At 47.5% G+C, this 27,801-nt stretch overlaps 1 protein-coding gene across 2 annotated transcripts in view; it reads left to right on the forward strand.

Moving 5' to 3' along the window:
- The window catches only part of LOC115092864 (cytosolic purine 5'-nucleotidase-like), a 148,146-nt gene that overhangs the window by 97,576 nt on the left and 22,769 nt on the right, over nt 1–27,801 (forward strand). For both annotated transcript variants that reach the window (XM_029604239.1, XM_029604240.1), the window contains exons 10-12: nt 1,468–1,512; nt 9,920–10,030; nt 14,344–14,410. In XM_029604239.1, coding sequence (XP_029460099.1) covers nt 1,468–1,512; nt 9,920–10,030; nt 14,344–14,410 — 223 coding nt within the window. The remainder of the gene's footprint in view (nt 1–1,467; nt 1,513–9,919; nt 10,031–14,343; nt 14,411–27,801) is intronic.

A 27,801-nucleotide genomic window follows, 5' to 3' on the forward strand; every position in this document is an offset into this window, starting at 1 on the left:
AACTTTCAAAAGGGAAACTTTGATAAAATGAGAAAAATAATTAAAAATAGTGTGCAATTCTGGTCACCGCATCTCAAAAAGGATATAGCTGCACCAGAGAAAGTGCAGAGAAGGGCATCCAAAATGATAAGGGGCATGGAACGGTTGCCCTATGATGAAAGGCTAAAGAAGTTAGGGCTGTTCATGATAGAGGTCTACAAAATTATGAAAGGTTATTTACTCTCTCAGATAATAGAAGGACCAGGGGGCACTCCATGAAGTTAGTAAGTAGCTTATTTAAAACAAATTGAAGAAAATTATTTTTCACTCAGGGCATAGTTAAGCTCTGGAATTTATTGCCAGACGATGTGGTTACGGCAGTTAGTGTGACTGGGTTTAAAAAGAAGGTTTGGATAAGTTCCTAGAGGAAAAAACTGCTATTATTTAATAAGCCATAGTAGCTTGAGATCTATCTAATGTTTGGGTACTTGCCAGGTACTGTGACTTGGACTGGCCACTGTTGGAAACAGGATGCTGGCCTTGATGGACCCTTGATCTGACCCAGTAGGGCATATCTTATGTTCCTGTGCCTGTGAACCAGTGGTATGCCTTCTCCCTTTTTCCTGACTGTGCTGGCAGGAAGAAGGGAGGAGGCCTCCGATTGGCCTGTGGGAACAGGAAGAAGGGAGAAGCTGACAGCAAAAGCAGCAGCAACAGCAAAAGATGCTGCTGCAGCTGCTATTGGCTGTAAGGAGGAGGTTACTACTACTGGTGAGTTTTGGGTAGGGAGAGTTAGTGAGTGAGTGGGGGGTATGTGTGCGTGTGTGTATATGTGAAGGGGCATGAATGTGTGTATGTAAGGGAGGGCATGTGTGTTTGTGTATATGTGTGTGTGTGTGTGTGCGTATATATATATATATAGATATAGATATATAGATATATAATGTGTGAATGGGTATGTGCATGGGGAGGGAGCATTATCAGGGGAGGGAAAATCATGTCTATGAGAGTGAGTGTGTGTTGTGTTTGTTTAGGAGGAAAAGAAGTGAAAGTGTGAATGAACATGGGTGTGAGGGTGAGTGGGCGTGTGTGTGTGTGTGTGTGTGGAGGAGGGAGAGAAGTGAGTGAGTGAGCATGTGTGTGTGAGGGGGTATATATGTGGGAAAATGAGAGGAGTAAAGGTATATGTGAGCATGAGAGAATGAGGAATGAGATCATGTAAGAATGAGCGGGTGTGTGTGGTGTGAAAGTGATTGTGACATGTGATTGTGAACATGTGAGTGTGTTAATATGTGAGTGTGTTAATGTGTGTGTGTGTGTATGAGAATACGTTTGTGCACATCGAGTCCCTCGCCCCTTCCTCTGCATTCATGGTAATCTCAGGGTGAATGGAAATCAAAGGTTCCCAGGTATGCAAACCAGGCCTGACTCAGTCTTGCCTATGTGCGATGAAAATGGCATTCTCCTGTTTGATTTTTCTTTTTTCAGGCGATAATGACATACTTGTTCGAGTCTGCGGATGGATCCAACAAGGTGAGTCTGATTCCAGCACCCTGAAAGACAACAATGTGATTCCCGAACCAATCCTTGAGGCATATCTGGGCAAGTTGGGTTTTTGGGCCAGCAACAGTGAATATGCATGAAAAATACAGGCATAGATGGGACCCCAATAGATGCAAATACAATGCTGAGAAAAAGGCCGAGAACCCATTTGGATGGTCTGTATGTTAGCACAATTTATTCTCAAAACAAGATTAGATCCTAATCTAAACTGGGGTTCTCAACCTAGTCTTCAGGAGACACCTAGCCAGTCAGAGTTTCAGGCTATCCACAATGAATAAGCATGAGATAAATTTGCAAATACTATGCAGATTTATCTCATGCATACGGTACTCACTGTAGATATCCTGAATGGCTGTGGAGTCCCTAGGAAAGGTTTGGGAAGCCCTGAGATACATCCTTTTTGTATGTTATTTATTCAGTAGAGTTATCTTGATTATTTATTCAACAATAAATATCCCTGTGAAAAAGTACATGAGCCCTTTATTCTGGTGGTACCTCCTTAAGCAGCAATAACTTAAACATTTCCTGTAAATGTTGACCAGTCTCTCACGCAGCCCATGACCCACAGTATATGCTTTGATCCAACAGACAGGGACAAACACCTCAAAGTCTGAACTGAATCCTTCAAACAAAAAAATAATTCCAACCCCAAAATCATCCTCGGTAAGATTGCTCGTTCCCGTAAAACACCCATGACAAATCTGCAATACAAAGAATGGAAACCCACAGAGCGAGTATTCCTTGTACTTACATAAAACCCAGAGATGGAAAAGCTAAGAAAAACCACCACCTAAGTCTGAAACATTGCAATTGTCGAGAAAACTCAAAATCTAGGTTTCTTATCACATTATGATCCATGCCTGACACCTTCGATCACCCATCAAACCCCCCTTACCACTTTCACCCACCTTTCCCTTCACACTATCATTGGAATGCCTTTTATAATTCACATATATTTTCTGGTAATGTCACCGTTTGCTCATTCTATTCTGACCTGAGGAGGAAATTATTAGCTCTCAAAAGCTAGGGATCTTCATTTTCAGTTTAAACCGATTTTCTACTCGTAAATTCCTGGATTTTTATAAAGATGAAGATTGGTTTAAACCAATTTTTACCCTAATTTCATAGGCATCGGAAGTGGGGGGGGGGGGGGGGGGGGGAGCGGCTGCAAGGGCCATGGCAACCGGAACAGCAAAAAGACATGATGAAGGCTTTAGCTTGGTGCTGTCACCCCCCTCCCTCGGCGGTGGTGGTCACTGCTGCCACTGCCCCTGCCCCTGCTCCCTGCTCACTCACCCAGAATCCTGGCCTTGCGGTGTCTCAGTTCCTCTTCCTGCTCTCGGCTGCTGGCGCCTGAATGACATCATCAGGTGGCGACAGCTGTGGAGCAGGAAGAGGCCCAAGACCTTGCAAGGCCTTGATTCTTTCAGAGGTAGATGACGGCATCGTGGCAGCGCTGGCAGGGGGGGGGGAGGGGACGACGACGGAGGACTGAAGGACGTGGGTGAAAGGATTGAGGGGGGAGGGAGTGAAGGGATTGTGAAAAGAATGAGGGGATTGTGGGTGGGGCAGTAAAGGAATGATGGGATTGTGGGGGAAGGTGTGAGTGAGGGTATTAGAGGGAAAGGAGGTGGGGATGAGAGCAAGTGGGAGTTAGAGGGAGAGGCTGAAGGAAAGGAGGGATGCTAGAGGAAGGAAGAGGAGGAGGCTGAGAAGAGAGACCTGGTTATCATTTTTGTTGGGGGAGGGCTCCCTTTTCCACCTCCTCCTTCTCCTTTCCACCCCCTCCTTTTGCTCTTTATTCTCCCTCCTATCCATATCCATACCCCTACCCTCCACAAGAAAACCAACAAAGGCTTGGTAGGCTCAGCATATAGAACTGAAAATTATGTTGGGGCGAGAGAGCCTTTGTTGCCTTTTGGGGGGCAGACCTCTCCTCCTTCTCTTCAGCATCCCACCTCACTATCCCCATCACCCTTCTCGTTAAGCATCCCAGATCTCTCCCCCCTTCCCACGCCTTCTTGCTTTCTCCCCATCTCTTTCTTCAGCAGCCTATATCTCACCCCATAGCCCTTCCCTATCTCCACTTCCCTGTCCTAACTTTTCAGTACACCAAACTAAGCTCCAATACTCACCTGGAAAAATGGTAATTTTTTCCCCCCACTGATTATCTCCCATTTTTATTCTTGTGAAAGTAAACCCTGATAAATTCCCAGGAAACATAAAAACAAAAAATGGAGGTCCCTAGGGATAGCTGAGTAACTTTCTTAGGCTGGAGGCAGTAACCACACTGACTCCAGCCTTTCTTCTTACGACCTGCAGCTTTATTTACAATTATCAGCATACAAAGGCAGAGACTGCTTACCTCCAGCAGTGTACGTCCCGCCATTACCTTATACCAGAGAGGCTGGGCACTGCCTCTTATCCTGCCCACGCAGCTTTCTCCCACTATGGGTTTAAGGTGTACCAGGCTAGATGCCTGGTCCCATATAGGGTAAAGAGGGGTTTATAGGGCTACTCCTTTACAAGCTGCTTAAAAACTGGATGAAGTTAGTCCAATAAAAAAGGTATCACCTTATTTCCCTGTACGTACCCGGATCAGTCCAGTCTCCTGGGTTTTGCCTCCTCTCCAGCAGATGGAGACAGAGAAGTTTTAACGGACTCCGTCTTATACCCCTGAGGTGCCACCTAGAGTCTGTCAGTATTTCTCTGTCTCCAGCAGATGGTGGAGGTTTAAAACCTTTAGTCTGGGTTTGGTGTTAGGTTTTTAGTTTGTTGGTATTCGTTCCTTCGGGAATCTTAAAAAGACAAGGATTTAGTAAAAACAAAAATAAAGAGAGAAGATATCTCTTTAAGCCTCCCAGGGGTTTGCTAGGACCTGGTGGGACCATCCCCCCTGGTAGCAGAGGCTCTGGAGCAGAGGGTTGGGAGTCCTGTAACTGCCCGCGGCAGAGGGTGATACCGGGGAGCCTGGTTCACTCACCCTCTGAATATCTGCACATAAGGGAAAAAAAAAACAACGCTGAGGTGATTTATTTAATTTCTGAGCTGGCCTAGCTGTCTCTTTCGGCCCTCCTTCCTTCCGTCGCCGTTTTCGCCGTCTTTTTCAGTTCTACGAGCTCCCGGGGGTTTGTCTTGGTTGCACTGGTTCTTTTTTCGGGCCCCAATCCTAATTTAGCTCGGGGATCATGCCGCATGGTGCGGCCTGCGGGCCGGAGTTTGTACCGGTTGCTTGTTGGGAGGGGAATGCTTTTCAGGGAAGCCGATTCCGGCGAAATCGCATCACAGCAGCTCTAGAGCATGCAGGGACCCTGGGAGGGCAGAATTGCTGCGGAAGTCTCAGGACCATTTTCTCCTCAGCACAGGTACTGAAGCCTTCCTGCGAATATTCATGGAGCAGGAGCAGGAGAAGGCTGCCCTGGGGGAGGGTAGCTCCCCGCCACCTCTTTTGCCGTGTCCTGCCCCTGGGGGCGGGGCGACTTGCAGGCAGCTCAGATCTCTTCCTCAGAGGAGGAACAGGGAAAAGACTCGGATAAGTCTTCTTCCTTGTTCTCCTCCAATTTTGTTTTGTTGCTGCATAAAGCCTTCAAAGCACGGAAAGCAGCAAAGAGCCAGGGTACTAAGGTACCCCATGAGGTCCCAATGTCGCTGGGGGCTGCGACAGGAGCCTCATCACTCCACAAGCGTACAAAGTCACACAGTGGCATAGAAGCTCCCAAGGCCAAACGCCCTCTCCGGTCCCTTTCCGGTCCTGTGGACAGTTCAGATACGGACGGTGCAGATGAAGGGGAGTCTCCTTCGCAAGCCCCTGGTGAGGGACCAGATGCGGATCAGGATCACCAGCTCCAGCCGGCCAAGCCAGTGGGCGCGCCTCTAGTGGAGGGCGATGATCCCAAAGTGGTCCGCCTGTTCAGAAGGGATGAACTCGGTCCATTTATCCCGGCCATTCTGGAGGAGCTGGGCATTGAGGTTCCTCCGGAGGACTCACGGTTTGGGGCTATGGATCTGGTGATGGGGCTCAGAGGTCCAGCTCGATCCTTTCCATTTCATATGTCAGTTACGGATTTTTGTTTAAGGAGTGGGACACTCCGGACCTTGGTTTAAGTTGGGCTATGGACAAGTTATACCCACTTCCAGAGGAAGCGCTGGACCTCCTTAAGGTCCCCTAAGGTGGACACCTCGGTCTCGGCAGTGACCAAGAAATCCACCATCCCGGTAACAGGTGCCACTGCCCAGAAGGATTTGCAGGATTGCAAACTGGAGTTGCAACTTTAAAAGCTTTTTGAGGTTTCCGCCCTAGAAGTCCAGGCCGCTATGTGCAGCAATTTCGTGCTACGAGCCAGTCTCCGCTGGGTGCAGGATTTGTAAGCAGCAGCATCCCTTTCTGCAAGTGAGGCAGTGCAAGCGGGGCGCCTGGAGGCAGCGGTAGCTTACAGTGCTGACACGCTTTATCGTCTGTTACGGACTTCTGGCAGGACTATGGTCTCGGCCTTGTCCGCCCGCAGGCTCCTCTGGCTTAGACACTGGGCTGCGGATGTTTCGTCTAAAGTTCAACTGAGTTCCTTACCCTTCAAGGGTAAGCTGCTTTTCGGGCAACAATTGGAGGACATGATAAAATCTCTCGGGGAGAATAAAGTCCATAGGTTGCCGGAGGATAGACCCAGGATGAGAGGATCCTTTCCTCAATGGGCGAGATTTTGGGGAAATCGCCAGTTTCGCTCTTCATGGTCCGCCGGTTCGTCCTTTCGACAGGGTCCCGGCTGCCAATCTTCTTGGAATCAGTCCTTTCGAGGGCGCCTGCCTGCCAGAGATGGAGCCCCACAATCTCATGGGGGTCCCAAGTCAGCACAATGAAGCGAGGCCGGTCCACTTTTCCATCCCAAGAATAGGGGGGAGGTTATCTCTTTTTCTAGAAGAGTGGACCAACTTAACCTCAGATCAGTGTGTCCTCAATATAGTAGAACAACTGTTATGCATTAGATTTTGCTTGGCTGATCTATGAGCGGTACATGGTTTCCCCATGTGGATACCACCAAAAATGCCGGGCGGTACAAGACACTGCGGTGGTGACAGGATCTAGGCACCATAGTTCCGGTACCCGCAGGAGAGCTTAGGTGAGGGCAGTACTCCATGTACTTCATGGTGCCCAAGAAGGAAGGCACCTTCCGTCCCATCCTAGACTTAAAGAGAGTCAATTGGACTCTAAAGGTGCCTCGTTTTCGGATGGAAACTCTTCACTCGGTGACAGCATCTGTACACAAAGGGGAATTTCTAGCGTCTCTGGATCTGACAGAAGCTTACTTGTACATTCCTATACGCCCGGATCATCAGAAATATTTGCGGTTTGCGATCCTGGGGCATCATTTTTAATTTTGCGCTCAACCGTTCGGTCTGGCGACAGCGCCCAGTGTCTTCACCAAGGTGATGGTGGTTGTGGTAGCGGCCCTGCGAAAGGAGGGGATTCTGGTACATCCCTACCTGGATGATTGGCTGATTCAAGCGAAGTCAGAACATCTTTGCAGAACAGCGGTGCAGAGGGTGCTACAGATGTTGAGCTCGTTGGGTTGGGTGGTCAACCCCGACAAGCGTCACCTAGTTCCCTCCCAGTCCTTGGAGGTTTTTGGTGCTCAGTTCAACACGATCTTGGGAAAGGTTTTTCTTACAGAGGAAAGATTGTCCAAGCTTCTCACTCAGGTGGAGTCCTTGCGATACATGCCTCATCCCTGGGTCTGGGATTATTTGCAGGTCCTTGGTTCGATGGCTTCCACTCTCAAACTGGTGCCTTAGGCCTTTGCGCATATGCGTCCTCTTCAGTCAGCTTTGTTCTCCCAGTGGAATCCACTCTCCAAACAGTTTCATCTTCTCCTCCCACTGACGGATTCGGCACGGTCCAGTCTTCTTTGGTGGCTGTGTCCAGACAATTTACGGCGGGAGGTGGATTTGGAAATTCCCTCCTGGATAGTGGTAACCACCGATGCCAGCCTCTCCGGATAGGGAGTGTTTTGTCAAGGAATGGCAGTGCAAGGCCAATGGACAAGAACGGAATCCTCCTGGTCGATCAATCGGTTGGAAATCAAAGTGGTTCGGTTGGCGCTGCAGGCCCTCCTTCCTTTAGATGGATGATCAGTGATCTCCAACAAGGCGACGATGGTGGCTTACATCAATCGTCAGGGGGGAACCAGAAGTCGTCCGGTGGTGGCAGAAGCTCAGCTTTTAATCAACTGGGTGGAGCAACACCTCTACAAGATTGCGGCCTCTCACATTGCCAGGGTGGACAATGTGCAAGCCGATTTTCTCAGCCGCCACCAGTTGGACCTTTCGTCTTCTGTGCACACGCTGTACCATGCCCTCCATGGATCTCATGGTGACGTGCCGCAATGCCAAGGCTCCTTGATTTTTCAGTCGGCGACGGGAACCAGGAGCAGAAGGGGTAGATGCTCTAGTCCTTCCCTGGCCAAAGGATGTTCTGTTGTACGTCTTTCCGCCGTGGCCGTTGGTCGGAAAAGTTCTGCGCTGCATCGAAGCTCATCTGGGCAAGGTGATACTCGTGGCTCCAGAGTGGCTGAGGCGTCCGTGGTTTGCCGACCTTCTGAATCTAGCAGTGGATGGTCTGCTGAGATTTCGGCTGGCTCCGAATCTCCTGCAACAAGGCCCCGTTTGTTTTGGAGAGATAGATCACTTTTGTCTAGCGGCATGGCTTTTGAAAGGCAGTGATTAAGGAGTAAAGGTTACTCGAATGCGGTTATTGCCACGCTCTTACATTCCCTTAAAACTTCTACCTCCATGGTAGTTTGGGGAGTGTTTGAATCCTGGTGTCTAGACTACGAAGTGCAGCCATCCAGGGCTTCAATTCCGGATGTTCTGGATTTTTTACAGGCTGGATTAGCCAAGTGGCTGGCGTTTAATTCCCTACGAGTTCAGGTGGCAGCCCTTTGTTATTTTCGTGGAAAGGTGCAGGGGGTTGCACTAGCCTCTCATCCAGATGTGGCTCGTTTTCTGAGCGGGGCTAAGCATTTGTGTCCTCCTGTCCAGAACCCCTGTCCTTCGAAGAAGCTCATTCTGGTTCTCTGCACCCTTTGTAATGCTCCTTTTGAGCCATTGAAATGAATGACCCTGAAGAATATGAGACTGAAGGTTGTTTTTCTTGTGGCTATCTCCTCAGCAAGGTGTGTTTCTGAGCTTCTGGCCTTATCTTGCAGGGAGCCCTTCTTACATATTTCTGAAGCAGGAGTCTCCTTAAGAACAGTTCCCTCCTTTCTCCCGAAAGTAGTGTCCTCCTTTCATTTGAATCAGTCAGTGGAGCTCCCTTCTTTCACAGGTTTGGATTCTTCTACTCCAGAGTCTAGGGATTTAAGGAAGTTGGACGTAAAGAGGGTGTTCTTGCATTACTTGGAGGTCACGAACAGTTTCCGTCTTTCGGACCATCTGTTCGTTCTGTGGAGTGTACCCAGGAGGAGTCATAAAGCTTCAAGGGCCACTATTGCATGCTGGCTAAAGGAAGCTATTGTTTCGGCTTACCTTGTTCAGGGCCGTCCGATTCTGGTTGGTCTTAAAGCTCATTCTACTCGATCACAAGCTGCCTCGTGGGCGGAATGTCAACAGGTGTCGCTGCAGGAAATTTGTAGGGCGGCTTCCTGGAAATCTACACACACTTTTGCCAGGCATTATCGTCTAGATGTCCGGGCCCCTGAACCCGGTTCCTTCAGGGCCAGTGTACTCCGAACGGGACTCTCTCAATCCCACCCTGGTTAGGGAAGCTTTGGTACATCCCAGGAGTCTGGACTTATCTGGGTATGTACAGGGAAAGGAAAATTGGTTCTTACCTGCTAATTTTTGTTCCTATAGTACCACTGATCAGTCCAGAGTCCCGTCCATGGGAAAACGGAGAGTCTGCGCGTCCGATAGTTAGTCATATTTCTGCAAGTTTACTGAATGCCCCCCTTTTTAGGGAAAGAGTGTGGGCATGGTTTCGTTCATTGAGTTGCAAGTTTTTCATTCCCTCTGCTCTTCAGGGGGAGGTTGTTTATGTGGAGGTTATGCTTTAATCTTTCTGCTTGGGTACAGTGTAATACTGACAGACTCTAGGTGGCACCTCAGGGGTATAGGACGGAGTCCTTTAAAACTTCTCTGTCTCCAATCTGCTGGAGGGGAGGCAAAACTCAGGAGTCTGGAGTGATCCGTGGTACCACAGGAACGAAAATTAGCAGGTAAGAACCAATTTTCCTATAATTTATTTTATGTTTCTGTTTGTTAACTTTTATTTCTGTTCAGACATACAGTACATGCTGAGTGGACTTCTTAGTGGAAAGGCAGAGCTAACATTTTATTTTTTCCTTGTCCTCTTCCCTCTCCCATTCCCTCTCTCCTTCTCATGCAGGAGGATGGAGAGATGCCCCGTTCTTGGCGTTCTTACTTCGATCTGATAGTCGTGGATACCCGGAAGCCACTCTTCTTTGCGGAGGGAACCGTCCTAAGGCAGGTGAACACGGTAGGTGACCGCCTGCATCACAGGGGGCAACTCTCAGTCCTATGGAACAGAAACTGCAGCCAGGGAATCCAGAAATCTGATTGGTAAAATAAGTGTGCATTATTGCATAGTGGTGCACGTTGCCACTGTTGCAGGAATCAGTGCCATGTCAGCTTTAACAACATAGAAACACAGAAACATAGAAATGACGGCAGAGGAAGACCAAACGGTCCATCCAGTCTGCCCAGCAAGCTTTCACTTTTTTTTTCCCATACTTATCTGTTTCTCTTGTCCCTTGTAAGTGACTTTTTGTTCTATTTCCCTTCCACCCCTGCCATTGATGTAGTTAGCAGTGCTGGAGCTGCATCTAAGTGAAGTATCAGTGCTGGAGCTGCATCTAAGTGAAGTATCTAGCTAATTGTTTAGGGGTAGTAACCGCCGTCATAGCAAAATACTCCCATGCATGTTTATCCAGCTTGTGCATCTCAGTCCTTGTTGGTTTTTGTCCGAATATAAATCATTTTTACATCATTCCCCCTGCCGTTGAAGCAGAGAGCTATGCTGGATATAATTGAAAGTGAAGTATCAGGCTAATTTGGTTTGGGGTAGTAACCACCGTATCAAGCAAGCTACTCCCCTGCTTTTTTGTGAATGCAAATCCTTTTTTTTTTCCATTTCCTCTTGCCGTTGAAGCATAGAGCAATGTTGGAGTGGCATTAACCGTGTGTATGTTTATTTAATTAGGATATTAATCTCCAGGTAGTAGCCGTCATTCCCGCAAGCCGCCCCCCTACCTCTTCACTTCATTCACATCCTCTATAATTTATGGATCCACAGTGTTTATCCCACACCTCTTTGAAATCCTTCACAGTAACGCATATGCAGTTATTCCTTTAATAGCCCTTGTCTGTAACGCAACAGCACTGCCCAAAGTGAAAAAATATCACCTGGCAAATGTCTGAGCACCATTTCCTTCGTATCTACTTGCTCCTAGATCTTTTTTTGTCCTAATGTATTTTGTTTCCTTAATTTTTGCACTTTTAGGAGTAAAAGATACATACAGTTTCATTATAACTAATTAAAGTTCACCTTCCTTGAGCCCATTTTTCAGCTCTCTCTGCAGTGTTCATGCTTTACGAGTATTAGCATGACGTCTGCACAGGGCTCTGATGAAGATCCACTTTTCAGCTGTCCATGCTGTGTTTATGCTTTACATGTATAGTGTGATGCCTGCATGCAGGGGCAGTTCTATAATGAGGGAGGGTGAGGCGGCCGCTTCAGGCGGCAGAATTTTGAAGCTGCAAAAAGTGCCCCTTCAAAATTCTGCCCAGCCTCCTCTTCACCCTGCCTCCCCCCACCCCCCAACCATTGTGCCACCCTCCCGATCCCCCTCCAAGACTCACAAAAACCTCTGGTGGTCCAGCTGGGGGGGGGTGGCCCGGGAGTGATCTGCTGCTCCCGGGCCGTCGGCTGCCACTAACCAAAATGGCGCCGGTGGGTCATTCATTGCTTCTACCATGTGACAGGGGCCCAGCCAATGGCCACCAGCACCATTTTGGTTAGTGGTTATGGCTACTGCAGGTTTATAACACCGGAGTGAAGGAGTATGGGACAGCAAGGTGGGCAGGGGGGCGTCATGCCCCACAGAGATACACATACATTTATCACAATTTAAGGGGAAAACTCTACAACTTTACAGACCTAAAATGGAAAGAAAAAGTGTTGGAAATCTGCTTTGTCTCTTCTCTTTTCTACACTTACTTGTGAAACAGAACTGCTGGGTTTAAAAAGGTTTTGGACAAGTTCCTGGAGGAAAAGTCCATTAATCACTATTAAGGTAGAGTTGCAGAAATCCATTGCTTATTCTTGGGATAAGCAGCTTGGAATCTGTCTATCTCTTGGAATCCTGCCAGGTACCTGTGACATGGCTTGGCCACTGTTGGAAACAGGATGCTGGGCTTGATGGACCCTTGGTCTGACCCAGTATGGCAAGTCTTATGTTCTTATGCTCTCAGATTTCTGCTCTGCTTCTCAGGATAAATGCAATGAATATTCATGGGCTGCATTTGTATGCAGCCCATGAATATGCATGAATATTCATGGAGCATGAACTCATCAACTGCTCCATCACACATGGTAGCATACCAGACCCATTCAAACTTGCTGTAGTAAGACCACTCCTTAAAAAAAACAAACCTTGACCCATCAGACCTAGCTAACTACAGACCCATTTCCAACCTGCCTTTCGTTTCAAAAATTTTGGAAAGAGTCGTTAACAAACAACTCTCCGACTTCCTAGAAGACCACAACATCCTCCACCCCTCACAATTTGGATTCCGGAAAGCATGTAATACAGAAACCCTACTACTATCAATGACAGATACCATCCTCAAAGGTATGGACCATGGAACCTCATACTTGCTCGCCCTCCTAGATATCTCGGCAGCGTTCGACACTGTCAATCATCAAATCCTAATGACCCGCCTGGCTGAAATAGGCATTGCTGACACCGCACTTTCATGCTTCTCCTCTTATCTTAACCACAGAGAATACGTAGTAAAAACTGACAGACACCAATCCTCACACATCCCTATCACACAAGGTGTCCCCCAAGGTTCATCTTTATCTTCAACCCTATTCAATATATACCTCTTACCCCTCTGCCAATTACTATCTGACTTAGGCCTCAAATTTTTCCTTTACGCAGACGATGTGCAGATTCTTATCCCAATCCAAAATCCATTGAGGAATCCATGCATTTCTGGGAATCTTGCCTCACTTCAATAACTTCAATGCTATCCAACCTACACCTAGCTCTAAACTCAGCAAAAACAGAACTACTCATCATCTCCACCCATCTTGACTGCTCTCCTCACGACACACCACAGAACACAACTGCTCCACAACACAAATTACAGGCTGTAAGAGACCTCGGCGTCCTTATCGATCATCAACTAAATTTTAAACCTTACATCAAATCCTTCATAAAGGGAGGTTTCTACAAACTAAATGTCCTCAGGAAACTCAAACCTCTGCTCCACACCAACGATTTCTGAACTGTAGTCCAGACTACTATGCTCTCAAAACTGGACTATTGTAACGCCCTCCTACTCGGCCTCCCTGCTACCACTATCAAGCCACTCCAGATCCTCCAAAACTCCATGGCCAGAATCATAACAAACACCCACAAAACAGAACACATTACTCCAATTTTAAAAGACCTGCACTGGCTGCCCATCTCCTTCTGCTCACAATACAAAACACTGACCATTCTTCACTGCGCACTACACAAACTCAACCACACCTGGATGGAAGAAATGCCTCGTTTCCGCACTTCCAACCGCCCCACAAGAAGTGCTCATGCAGGTACCCTACACATTCCTTCCCTGAAGGCTGCGCATCTGTCCCTCACCAGAGAAAGGGCCTTCTCCATAGCTAGCTCCTACCTCTGGAACTCCCTCCCCCCCTCTCTCCGAATAGAACCGTCTCTCAACAAATTCAAAAAAGGAGTCAAAACATGGCTCTTTAAGCAGGCATACCCCGACTCAATCACTACGTAGCCCTCTCCCAATTGGACCTCTCTAAGACTCCCACTGCCAGCCCTCACCTCCTCCCCTCTCCTCTTGTGCCCCCTCACCCTCCCCGCTTTCTCCTTTTCCATATGTACCCTCACCCTATCCCCCTGGAATTTCTGCATTTTGTAACCCCTGTATCAAGTTCTCAATGTTAAAGATAAAATTGTTTTTTTGTACAAAGTTTCTCTTTCTTTCTACTTTCCACCCTACCTATTCAGTTTTTATGTTATTATATATAATCATATAATGTTTTTATGTTGATCATATTTTACACCGTTTGCCTTTAACTATGATATGTTATTGTTCATTGTATTTCCTCCTTTTTCAGTTCAATGTAAGCCGATATGATGTGCTTCACGAATGTCGGCAAAGAAAAGCCTGCCTATAAATAAATAAATAAATAAATAAATTTGCTCTAGAAATCTTGTTAATTAGATTAGTTTAGTTTAGTTTGATTTCTTAACCACATTTCTAGCCAAGGCGGCACTACAGTTTGCATATCTTGGTTATTTTGAAAAAAAAGACCTGATGGAGGGGTGGAAAGGGGACTGGAGACAGAATTGCGATTCATGTGATGTGCACATTTTTTGTTCCTGTGATTCATATTTACTTGGGAAATTTTCACCATAAGAGCATGCCAGTGTTAGTGTGATTTCTCCATTATAGTGGCTCTACCCAACCCTCCTCTTCAGCTCGCAGTGAAGGACCTGAATTCTGAACAACACTTTGGCTTTTATTAACTCCTATGTTTGTTTGCAGGACACTGGAAAACTGCGCATTGGGACTTACACAGGTCCTCACCAACTTTGTGCTGTCTACTCTGGAGGTAAGCTCCGAGCCTCTGCTACAGTTACATCCCGTGGTGAGAGATTACCCCGTGCTTACATCACATGCTACAGGCTATAGATACCACAAAGGAACCAAACGTTAGATGCACATCCCAGAGAGTGACCTGCAGATAACACAGACAGACCAATGGTCAGATGTACATCCTGCACAGTGGCCTGAGATCACTTAGATTTATTAGTAGTAAAGTACAGTAAACTGTTCACAATATGTGATGCCCATTTACATATCTGTTAATCCTCCGGCTAACCTCTGGTCAAATATTGCTGTGCAGGATATCACAAAGGAACGGTGCTGCAGTAACACCAAAAGGAGCCATAGCAGTAGAAGATTTCCAGTACTGCAGGTGTTCAGGATTGAAAGCCTAGATGCAGTGGTGTACCTAAAGTATGTGGCACCCAGGGTGGATATTACCTTAGGCACCTCATCCCGCCCCCCCCCCCCCCCCCCCCTCAGCAACCCCTGGTTCACTCCTTATCTATCTCCTGTGGATCCCCTCACTCAAAACTAGCAAAACTGATAAGAACATTTCCAACGAGCTGATGAATAGAATAACATCCAATAATTAAGAGCTCATACAAAACTTACACATTTTTCTAAACAGCAATAAAATATTTCAAAATGGCAGATACATCAGACATCTAATAATTAAAACTAATAAGGACTGAAAAATTCCCCACTCTCCATAGATGAAATCTTTTGATTTCCAGTCACCCTGAGCTTGTCTTGGATTAGAGGGGCAGCACAAAGTTTCTTCACCCATACACAACCTAGGAAGGCTCCCATACACACACACACCCCAGGGATAGAGAGCGGGGATGTTTGTGGGGGAGGGGAGAAGCCCTATATATAGAAAACCTCCCATACCAAAACAGCACTAACTGCCAGCACTGATTTCTACCTTTGAAAAGGCAAAACTGCAAATATTATACCAGGCCCTAAAACACCAATACACCTCCTATTAGGAAAACAGAACAAACCAGCTGCTATAGATCCCTACACAGAAACTACATGCTAGCAGAATATCTCACCCCCATCACACATGCAGAACAGACACAGACCTCACCAGATACACAATAAAGAAACCACAAGTATAAATAAAAATATGCAGACAAAAATTGAACTGGAGACCGCTACAAGCCAAACTCCTTATGCAGTGCAATAATGGAAAAATAGAATCACCATTCCTCATAAAACAAGCAATAAAATTACTCTCTCTCTCTTTCTCACATACACACACACACACACGCTCTCTCATCATGGTCTCGCTTTCTCATACACATACATTTTCACTTTTTTACATGTACTCTCTCACACACAACTCACATGCTCTATTAGTCTATTTCATACATGTTATTGCTGTCTCACACCACATACTATACACTCACACTTTCACATGCCCTTTCTCTTACATGCTCTATTACTCACACACACTCTGTGACTCATGTGGGGTCTCTTGGTCTCTTCTTTGACTGTTGATGGAAGCCCTGAGGGCCTGTTCCACTCTTCACTTGCTAGTGGGATAGGCTATACCAGGGATGACCTTAAGAGAGATGAGGGGCCCCGAATGAATCAGCCAGAAAGGGGCTCCCTACCCATGATTGAAGGAGGGGTTCCCTTCCTCAAGATTGTATTGGATTCCGGCGCAGTCGCTCCAGTTTAGCCGTCCTCCACATCACTCCTCCCCCAAGGATGATCCTGGTTTCTGCCAGAAGTCAGTTTCTTCTTTTTGGCCCCGGGGCTTCTTTGCTTTTTGGCTGCTGACATATTGAGTTCTGTTGGTGTGGGTGGGGTGGGTGATGCCCCCAATGACACCCCCTCCTCACCCCCTTAGAACGTCATTGCATAGGTGCTGTGAACCACGCAATGCCAGGTATCAGACAGTGATAGGCAACTCTGGTCCCCCAGTCACAAATGCCACTTGATTTTCAGGATAAGCTAAAATATGCTAATCAGCAGAGTCCAAAGACCAGATGTTTGCAAATACGTGTGACTTCTTGTCCTCTTTTTCTACAGGGTAGGGGCACATTAGGGTGCGTGTTACATCCAGAAGAGAAATCCAGTCACAAAAATACAGTTCATTATGGCTTCCTCTGATTCCCAAACTCCTTTCAGGATACCACACAGGAACTTCCCAGTCCGTGAGACTCCCTCTTTTGTACCTGAATCAAACTGGCAATTTCTCTTTCTCCTCTATATACACGGAGCATATTCCATGCACCAGAATAAGATCATTTTTACTCCAATGTCTCTCTAAGGTTTCTTCTGATAATTGACTCTGGGGCTGATGTAAGAAGGTGTGCTCGGCAGATTACTGATTGACAGGGAGCTCTGCGCACATAAAATGTGCATTCTGCCGAGACCACCTTATTACATCAGCCCCAGAGTCTGAAAGGCGGAATATAAATTAAAATAAATAGTGCCCTTTCATGCAACTCCCGTGCTGATGATGGCATTAGCTATTGCCCCCCAATGCAGAGAACAGTGCTGGCTTCCCTTGTGCTGGAAACCTAACTCCTAGTCAGAGCTGGAATAAAGTTTACAGGGCTAATGTTATGTTCCAGTGTTGGATCCTGCGGTCCAGGTTTGTGCATAAAATATGATTTGTGTGTACAAAAAATGTTTTCTGCATGCATAAGACTTTTATGCGCACTGCTTGTTTTTTTTGTGTGTATAAATCATGAACTTGAGAGACTCCTTTTTCCATCTGAGTTTAAAATATGCACTCTTCCTAAGCAAAAGACTGAATAGAAACATTTTAATTTGAGTTTGTGTGCTTTTTAACTTACAGTGCATTATCATACATTTGCTTACTGCTTCAGGACTTAAGTATTTTGTACCGCATGGGTTAAAATTCTGGTCCTGTGGTAGAAATCACTGCTGCCAGAAACTCCTCAGTTACATAACACACACTCCCTGGTATTTCCACTTCTCCAATAATTCATAAATCTGGGTAACTCCCACTAAAGCAAGGAACTAGGGAAAGCTTTCCCCTTACTAGGACTCTTTCCAAGATCCCTGCTCAGAGGCCCTCAAGTTTGCTCCAAGCAGTTACTCCCTCTTTTAACATAGTAACATAGTAATAACGGCAGAAAAAGACCAAATGGTCCATCCAGCCTGCCTAGCAAGTTTCTTATGGTAGCAACTGCTGCTCTGTGCAGGAACTCCCATGTTTCTTTAAGGGTAGAACCTGCCGCTCCATGCAGGCTACCCCCAAATCTTATGTTAAGAGTAGTAATATTTACAATCAAAAACCAAGCAACTATCAAACCAATAACAAACTTACTGCGAACAATATTTTTACGTGGGAGGCAGGCTTCTTGATAATTCAGACAATATTGCTTGAATATGCTTTGCTTTTGGACTTGGCCTTCTGGTATCTGTTTGTTTGTTCTGTAATCTTAATATCTATATGTACTCAGTTATGTCAGTAATGCAAATATATATTATATATATATATATGTTAGATAATAGGATTAATAATGGCAATATTAGTAATACAGTGTGACACATCCATTACATAAACAGTCCAGTGTGGAAAGGCTCAGGGTAGCAGCGTTTTGGTCTGTTAGTCTTCTTCTGTGTTCCTTCTTCTCTTTTTTGCTTTGCCTGTTTGAATCAGTCTTTTATTCCTCCATATAGTAAGGGACCCCTTGAAAGTAGATTGGGTCAGAGGTAACCTTATCTTTCTGCCAGCAGAAAGCAATTGTGTTATGATCTGCAAGCAGTGGGGGATGTGTAAGCAGAAAGCATTGTCAGGCTGATACAATACCATGCGCTGGCCACAGTGCATGGCGTAACACGCGATTGGATACATGTCCGTAACCCCCGAGGCAAGACAGGGCTTAGCGCGGCCAAAACACGTGTCCAACTGAGCACGTAGCTAATAGCACTCATCACATGTAAATCTGTGTTAATGAAGGAATTAGCTATTCTCCCCCCATGCAAAAAAAAAAAATGTTGCACCTGATGTGCTCATTTTTACCCTTAGAAATGAACGCCTGTCCCGGAGGAGGCGCAATTCTTGAGCAGCCTAAAAAGTGTACAGAAAAGCAGAAAATACTGCTTTTCTCTAGTTCCTACGATTTAATATCGTGGTGATATTAAGTTGGAGGAACCGAAAGAGGAAAAACCTTAAAATAAATAAATAAAACCGTGTGCTGGCAGTCAGGTTAGGAAAAAGGATGCCCAATTAATGAATGTCCAGTTTCCTAACCCATGGCTGTGCACGGGTTAGGAAACTGGACAACTTGTAAAATTGAATGTCTGTTTTCCTAACCCACTGACCGCCACCTCTCCTGGGCACCCGCTGCCAAGGAGGTGCTAGGGGTGGACAGTTTCCCCAGCGCCTCTTTTTACCATAGCAGCCCATTTAAATATTACATCAGGTGCTTCGGAGAGGTGCTTCGGTGCACGTTAGGAGAGCGGGCGCTTAATCATGAGCACCATTTTCCGCACGCCAATATTGCTTCAGCCAGTGTATGGGGGGATTAGGTGTCAGGGACATTTCTTTGCATCCCTGCACATTTGTAAGTTGAGTTAACCGGTTCTGAGTTGACCAGGCCCAGAACCGGTTCTCTCCATGCCTCTGTATTGTTTGTGTGTGGCTCTGAATTCATCAATAGTCAGACTCAGGCTAATTACAACCTTTTATACAGTTACATGTAGCTATTTGCAGCGACGTGCTGGGGGCTTCAAAGTCCTTCTTTAACACAGACTCTATTTTCCTGTCCTGCGCATCCTTAAGGGCCTCTCCTCCTTCCATTAGTGCTCTTGGACACTGAACAAGCCAGAGCATCCACTTTCAGAAATCTGAACTTATCTCTCTTCTGTGACACTAAGGGATACAGTTTAGCTAAAGAGCAAGTCTCCCTTAATATTTGTTTCAGGAGAGATGTACTCCAGATCAATTAAACCCTTCACAGCTCTATGTAGAGGAAAGTATTTTGAGAGTTCTTATACCATAATCAGATCCTCGGCTGAAATGGCCACCTCTTTCTTCTTAATCGCCGTAATATTTAAGGTATGCGAGAATTGAGAAAACAAGGATGAAAGCTCCTCTTTTATGAGAAAGACGCACCATAGAAGAGCCATTCTTTCCCTCAGAAGGGAACTCATCCTCTTCCAACTGTCCCTCGTTAAGCATATCTGTAGGCCCCTTAAATTCCTCCAGGGAGTCTTCAGAATCAGAAAGCAACTCATCTTTCTTCTCTTCCTCACCCTTGGGCCTTTTTCTGTAAAAAGCTCCTGTTCCAGAGGGAACAGGAAGCATTGTAGCAGAAACCAGGCCCTTACTCTTCCCCATACAAAAACCTGATGTAAACCTTTGAGAAACTCTGCTGAAGCCCACTCTCTGTTCTCAAAAGCTCAGCCTCAATGAATTGGTTAAGTCTCTAAGGTGCCACCCATGTCATTTCTGCTGAAGTTGAGGCCCAGGCCATGGAAAAGGCCTGCAAGGCTGAAAAGGTATTATGGTTTGCTCCCCCAGAGTGGAGGAGTTAGCAATCTGTTAGGGTTTAGACTGCGAAGTTAGTAATCTGTAAGAGTGAACTCCCCAGGAGGGAGGAGTTAGCAATCTGATAGAGGTTTGCTTCTCCAGAGGGGAGGAGTTAGCACTCTGTTATAATCTCTGTGCTGCGTTGCAATCTGTTATGGTTCTGATGTCTGATGGGCGGAGACATTAGATGAGAGCTAGCACTCTGTTATGCTCAGCTCCTGAAGTGGGAGGAGTGAGCACACTGTAATAAATAGGTGAATCCTTGGGCCGATGGCAGCACCCCCAGGAGGATATCCTGAGAGGGACCACCGCCTAGGCTTGAGTATGGAGATAGACACAGATAGTTCTTTTATTAGACAGGTTAGTAGAACCACCAGAGGTGGCAGTAGTGAGCTGGTATGCCCGGCAGGGCTGAAGTCCCTCAGATACTGGAACTGCGATCCCAGGGTTGCTGAGCTGTAGGGAGACTATAGATAGTTAGTAGACAGGGTATGCTGTATACATATCCAGTAGTAGACGACAATCTCACATATAATCTTAAAGAGGCTCAGTTGCTGGAAAGAGGCCCTCGAGGAGCGAGTACCTGGTTCCAGGGACAGGTCTGAGAGAGCGGTGGCAACTCACGATTGTCTGTATCTGTAATGGCTTCTAGGCAGTAGAGAATCTTCAGAGTCTTCAGGAACATAGGCCCTCGAGGAGCGAGTACCGGTTCCTATCTGCAATCTGAAATAGAGAAAAGAGATAGGGATGTGAATCGTGTCCTCGATCGTCTTAACGATCGATTTCGGCTGGGAGGGGGAGGGAATCGTATTGTTGCCATTTGGGGGGGTAAAATATCGTGAAAAATCGTTAAAAATCGTTAAAAATCGAAAAATCAAAAAATCGAAAAACCGGCACATTAAAACCCCCTAAAACCCACCCCCGACCCTTTAAATTAAATCCCCCACCCTCCCGAACCCCATCCCTCGCCGGAACATCGTTAAAAATCGAAAAATCGGCACACTAAAACCCCCTAAAACCCACCCCCGACCCTTTAAATTAAATCCCCCACCCTCCCGAACCCCCCCCCAAATAACTTAAATAACCTGTGGGTCCAGCGGCGGTCCGGAACGGGCTCCTGCTCCTGAATCTTGTCGTCTTCAGCCGGCGCCATTTTCCAAAATGGCGCCGAAAAATGGCGGCGGCCATAGACGAAAAAGATTGGACAGCAGGAGGTCCTTCCGGACCCCCGCTGGACTTTTGGCAAGTCTCGTGGGGGTCAGGAGGCCCCCCACAAGCTGGCCAAAAGTTCCTGGAGGTCCAGCGGTCCAGCGGTCCAGCGGTCCAGCGGTCCAGCGGTCCAGCGGCCTCCTGACCCCCACGAGACTTGCCAAAAGTCCAGCGGGGGTCCGGAAGGACCTCCTGCCGTCCAATCTTTTTCGTCTATGGCCGCCGCCATTTTTCGGCGCCATTTTGGAAAATGGCGCCGGCTGAAGACGACAAGATTCAGGAGCAGGAGCCCGTTCCGGACCGCTGCCGTTCCGGACCGCCGCTGGACCCGCAGGTTATTTAAGTTATTTGGGGGGGGGTTCGGGAGGGTGGGGGATTTAATTTAAAGGGTCGGGGGTGGGTTTTAGGGGGTTTTAGTGTGCCGGCTCACGATTCTAACGATTTATAACGATAAATCGTTAGAATCTGTATTGTATTGTGTTCCATAACGGTTTAAGACGATATTAAAATTATCGGACGATAATTTTAATCGTCCTAAAACGATTCACATCCCTAAAAAGAGAGCGAAGCCCCCGAGGAGCGGGTACCCCTGGTAAGTCCGAGGAGGCAGAGTAGCTTGGATGAATCTGTATTCATAGACCGAGTTCGATAGTCCTTAGTCCTTGCTAACTCGAATAGTAAGCACAAGTGAAGACCTTTTATGTTGGAAGCGGATGACGTCAATACAGGGGAACGCCCCTGAGGTTCGTGCCCTTGCTGCTATATACTTCAGAGCGCACGCGCCCTACTTCATCAGGAACATGGCAGATCCGCAGCGTCGAGCCGGTCCGGGGACACCGGTGAGAAGCGGCATGGAGATACCGCAGCAGCAACCCGTCCATCAGGCCCGGAGGGAGTCGCCATAGAGGTAGAGAGGGTGGAGCGAAGGCGAAGAGCAGGCCCGAACGCAACAAAAGGGAGGAACTATCCCTTTAAGGGCTGCTGTCGTACTGCACTCCTACCCTGAAACAGCTGATGCTTGATCAGCGGGATTGGGTAAGGGAGTATCTAGCTTCTTTTCACTCACCTGGTAGGCTGAAGCCAGCATGGATGTCTATAAGAAGTGACGTCAGCAAACCTGTTGATCCCTAGCTCCATCTGCTGGTTAGTGGATATAACCCACTTGTCTGGAAGGGTCTGACTGGATGAAGAAGGGTTGCAACTTTAGCTGCAATTTTGAGACTAATATCACTCCTGTTCTTCTTATACTATAGAAATGGTGAAATTGTCCACCTTTAGCTTGGATATACCCTCAATAAGAAAACCTCAACCTGTTTCCAATAAAAAAAAAATCATTACTTGTCATTGACCCTTTAATTTCTTTCATACACTGGAGGCAGTCCAGAGAAGGACAACCTAAAAGGTGGAGGGTCTACATAAAATGACATATGAGGAGTGATTGAAGAACCTAAATATGTACACCCTGGAGGAGAGGAGGAGCAGGGTTGATATGATACAGACTTTCAGATACTTGAAAGATTTTAATGATCCATGGTCAACAACAAACCTTTTCCGTTGGAAAAAAATCAGTAGAGCTAGGGGTCACGATTTGAAACTCCAGGGAGGAAGACTTAGAACCAATGTCAGGTGGTATTCCTTTACAGAGAGGGTGGTGGATGCCTGGAATGCCCTTCCGGAGGAGGTGGTGAAGACTAAAACTGTGAAGGATTTCAAAGGTGCATGGGGTAAATACTGTGAATCCATAAAGGCTAGAGGATGGGAACGAAGAGAAGAGCCAAGGGGGTGGCTTGCTGAAATGGTGATGGCTACTACCTGCTGATGTTGTGTTCCGCGGCCGTGGCGCCCCCCCCAACCATGGCCTCCTACCTTGTCCGCGGCGTTCTTTCGCTGCGGGAGCCCCGGGGGAGGGCTCTGACTCAGGCCGTCGCTCCAGCGCGGCCTCCGATGCTGCTCGCTGCAGGGGGAGCTGTCCTGCTCCCCCCTCGCAGCGTCTCTCCTCCACAGGGGAAAATCCAAGATGGCCGCCGCCATCCTTAGGCGCGAGGCCGCGCCTCCTCTACAGATTTAAAGGGACCTAATCCCTTTAACTGGCTTCACCTGTTCCTGATCAGCCTGGGCAGGGGAAGTATAAAGGGAAGCTTCCTCCGCTCATTCAGTGACTTGGCAACATCCTTCAGCGCTGTCTAGTCGGCTTGCTTCGGTGAGTTCCTTGAGCTTTGGATCTTGTTCCTGTTTCGTCTTGGTGTTCCCAGTTCCTGACTTCGGATTGGCTTACAGTGATTCTCTGGTGTGCGACTTCGGATTGGCAAGCGGTGATTCTCTGGCATGTGACTTCGGACTGGCAAGTGGTGATCCCTCGGTGTGCGACCTCGGACTGGTGAGCGACGACTCTTTGACACTCGACCTAGGACTCCTTCTAGACTACCGTCTCCAAGGGCCCGCCTAAGTCCCAGCGGCCCGGGTCCCTATGGGCTCCTCCCGGGGGGCCACGGGCTTCCAGGGCGAAGCTCCAGTCAGCCCTTGCACAACACCCTGACCTCTCAAAGGTCCACCTAAGTCCCAGCGGTCTGGGTCCCTACGGGCTCCTCCTGGGGGGACCACAGACTTCCAGTGGTGAAGGCACAGCTCCTCTTCTCGTCTCTTCATCCGCCTCCGCAGTTGCTTCAGGCCCCAGTGCCAAGGGTCAGCTGGTCCCGTCTTCTGCTCTGCCTCGCCACCCGAAGAGAGAACTTACGGATCCTCCGAAAGGTATACCATCCTCCCATCTGCCAAGGGTTCACAAGCCTGAGCATAACAGGTGATTACTACCCTTATGCAATAAGTCTTCACATGGGTAATGCAACTCCAACATTGCTCTCTGCTTCAACAGCAAGGGGAAATGTGGAAAAGAGGATTTACATTCAGACAACATCCAACAAGGCATTGATCTGTGTGTTGCATCCGTCGGTCACAGACGGCTGCGACCACTCTGCCTCACCTGTTTTTTGCCCTTCTCCGCCTCCATGGGTAAGATGTCTGCCTCCAGTGCCGAGTGCCGAAACCCTCGGCGTTTCCAACTCAGCATGGGCGTTCCCATCTGCCATGCTCCTTCCCGTGGCCTCCTAGGGCATGTGCGCGCACGCTGCCTACACTTACCTACACGTCATGGCGGGAACCTCGGGGTCATCCCCACCGCATGACGTTCATACCTCCGGGTATTTAAGCCTCCGCTCTACTCAGAACGAACGAGTTAGCAAGGACCGGTTTAGCTACTCTGACCACTTCTAAGCTGCATGCTTAGACTCCTCGCTACACTCTGGGGTATCTCACTCCTAAAGAAGCTCTGGGCACCCGCTCCTCGGGGGCTCTCGCTTCCAACTACCCTTCAGGGTTTCTTCCACTAACTAGACAACCGCTCCTCGGGGGTCTTTCTTCTCTTTTCAGGATTCTGCGCTTCCAGGTACTCGCTCCTAGAGGGTCTATCCAGCTCAGAGTATCCTGCACCATGGACCTCGGGTCCCACCGTCACCATCCACCAGGGGGATTCCTGCACTATTCTTCAGTGAGTACCTCTATGATCCAGCTCTCCAATTCCACCCACCAGGTTTGGCTTATCCCACTCTGCGGAACACTACCAACCTTCTACATCTGGGTGAGACCTAGTCATCTGAGGCTGTCTGAACTTATTGGCACCTTGCTGGACTTCTGTGCCATATCCTCCTGCACCATTATCATCATTCTACAGCAGTACAATAAAGCTTTCCATCTCCAGTGTCTGCTCTCTGAGTCTAGCATATTGCTGTGGTTCCCCACGGGGCCCCTGCCTGTGGGAGGAGTCATCACTACTGCGACTCCACACTATGCCTCAAACCCAACACTGTGCAGTCTGGGTAAACAAGCATCGGGGTAACTTGCTTGATGCGGCGGTTACTACCCTTAACCATTAAGCCTTATGATTTACCTTTGATGCAACTCCAAAATTACTCTCTGCATCAAAGGCAGGGGGTGGCAGGAAATTCGAATCAAACAGTTACCAACAAGGGCCCTGAACTTGGTGGTCGGTGAAACAGATAAGTATGGGAAAATAAGTGTGGGAGCTTGCTGGACAGACTGGATGGGCCGTTTGGTCTTTTTCTGCCATCATTTCTATGTTTCTATGTTACTTATTTGGTACTCCTTTGGATTACGAGGAAGATGAAACTATAATCTGCATAAATAAAATATTCAACCCTCAGGGACTTTAAAATTTTACCTAAGGGGTACAGATAAATATAAAATAAGATGGCTGAGAAGGCCAATCCTTGTGGCACCCTGAACTCTATTTTCTTCCATGATGATGTATTGTCTCCAAATCAAACTTGTTTTCTTCCCATCAGAATAGAGGTGAACCAGTCTAATATCCCTACTGATTGCAAACAACTTCACATAACAACATGGTTGAATCAAATAGTGCTGAAAAATCAAGCTGGATACAGTAACACTGTTGGCTGTTACAGAAAGGGCGGTCTTGAGCGTGGGCAAGCTCAGAGGCCTTTGCAATCTGCTGCGCTGCCCTGGCTGGGAGCGCTAGGGGTGAGATGTGTGCCCCTTGCGGTAAGACGGACCTCGTCTAGGGTTGGAGGTGACCAGGCCCCTGCCGACCTGCATGCCTGGATGAGGCCAACCACGCAAGGTTGGTCTCTAAGTGGTCCTCTGACTACTCCCAGTCCTTTCGGACCTGCTACAGGGAGCAGCACAGGCGGCAGGCCGGACAAGAGACGAGGGCGGACAAGGGCTGCAGCTTGAAGGCTGAGACGAAGGCTTCAGGACTCAGGAGAAGAACACAAGGCATCGACATCCAGAAAGGCGAGCAGATGGAAGCTCCGGTCTTATAAGGCATCTGAGACTAGAGTAGGTGAAGTCTCAAGGCAACAGAAATGTCCAAGGCAAGGATGACTCTTACGGACCTTGGGAAATCCAGACAAGACGAAAAGGACTTGGAAGACTCAGACAAAGACAAGTGGGCACTGTTCCTCAGGGTGCCCTACACAGCCCACTACTCAGGGCGGACCCAATGGGCCATCCTGTTCTCTACACGCCCTACACAACCTTAGAAGGCTGGTCACAGACCACGCGGGAGCGGGGCATGCTCAGGAAAGAATCCAACTGGCAGGGGCTCCAGTGACCGGAAACAGGAACTGAACGGAATGGATTTACCCTCGGGGGTGGCCATCTGGAGGCCTCGAGGAGCTGGAACATTGCAGGAACAGACATCAGGAAGATCAGGTACATAAGGACCTCTAGCCATAGAGGACGTCAGGCCTTCTGGAACATCAGGAGGGCAGAGACGGAGGTCGTCAGGCTCAGGAAAAGAATCCAATTGGCAGAGGCTCCAGTGACCAGAAACAGGAACCGACGGAACGGATTTACCCTCGGGGGTGGCCATCTGGAGGCCTCGAGGAGCTGGAACATTGCAGGAACAGACATCAGGAAGATCAGGTACATAAGGACCTCTAGCCATAGAGGACGTCAGGCCTTCTGGAACATCAGGAGGGCAGAGACGGAGGATGTCAGGAACATCAGGACATCAGAGGCTGGGATCAGGAACAGCAGAACGAAACGAAGCGGGATCCCTTGGAATACTGGAACACCAAGCAAGAGCAGGAACATGGAGTCCAAAAGGAAGGAGCAGTTCCTCAGACGACTGGCTCATCATGAAGGCAAAGCTGACTGGAAGTTGAAGTCCTTTTACAGGGCTGAAGACATGCAACTCCCTTGGAGGAGTTTGGATGGGTCACATCTAGCTGGCCCTATAACTGAGGAGACGTGCTGCGGGCCGGCCCCTAGGGAGAAGGGTGTGGCCCAAACCAGGAAGTCCATGCAGACCCAAGCAAGCCTCAGCAGGCCCCAAGGACATTGAAGGCCTCCCAGGCCCTGGAGCAAATCCTGGATAGTTCATAGGCGAGACCCCAGCTTCGGAGTGGCCTCCAGGAAAGAGGTGAGAAGCCTCCCATAGCACAGCTACAGGAGGATTCATAACACTGGCCAGAGTAGGGGTGCACTCGTATTGAATTTCAAAGGGAGTTATGGTCTGTGAAGAACTGTATTTATTTATTTATTTAAAAGGTTCTTATATACCACATATACACACATTGGTGGATCTAGGCGATTTACAATTAACATACATAAAATCAATAACATAATCAGAGATAAAACAAGCAAAGGAATAGTAAAGATACAGATAACTTAAGGCACTTCTAAGAAAAATTAACTCTGGGGGTTTGGAAAAGCCATAGAGAATAACTAAGTTTTTATTGCTTTTTTGGCAGTAAGTTTGTTTGTTTGTTTGTTTGTTTGTTTGTTTATTTATTTATTTATTTATTTATTTAATTAAAGGTTTTTATATACCGGCATTCATGATAAAATCACATCATGCTGGTTTACATTAAAACAGTGGTGCACAGAAAGAAAAAACAAACTGGAACTGTAGTGCGGAAGAAAGCAGTTACAAAAAACAGGGATGCTTAAACTGGGAGAGGAAGGAAAAAGAAAAGGTTAATAGCATTTTAAATATTTACAACGAACAGTTAAATGAGCTGGTTGTGTTATAGAACTTGAAGTTGAAGTTGACGGATATAGTTTGGTATGGAGTTCCATAATTTAGGACCAGCCACAGAGAAGGCACAGATTCTAGTGAGGTCTAAATG

This window comes from Rhinatrema bivittatum, chromosome 5, assembly GCF_901001135.1.
Source record: "Rhinatrema bivittatum chromosome 5, aRhiBiv1.1, whole genome shotgun sequence".
NCBI classification, from domain to species: domain Eukaryota; kingdom Metazoa; phylum Chordata; class Amphibia; order Gymnophiona; family Rhinatrematidae; genus Rhinatrema; species Rhinatrema bivittatum.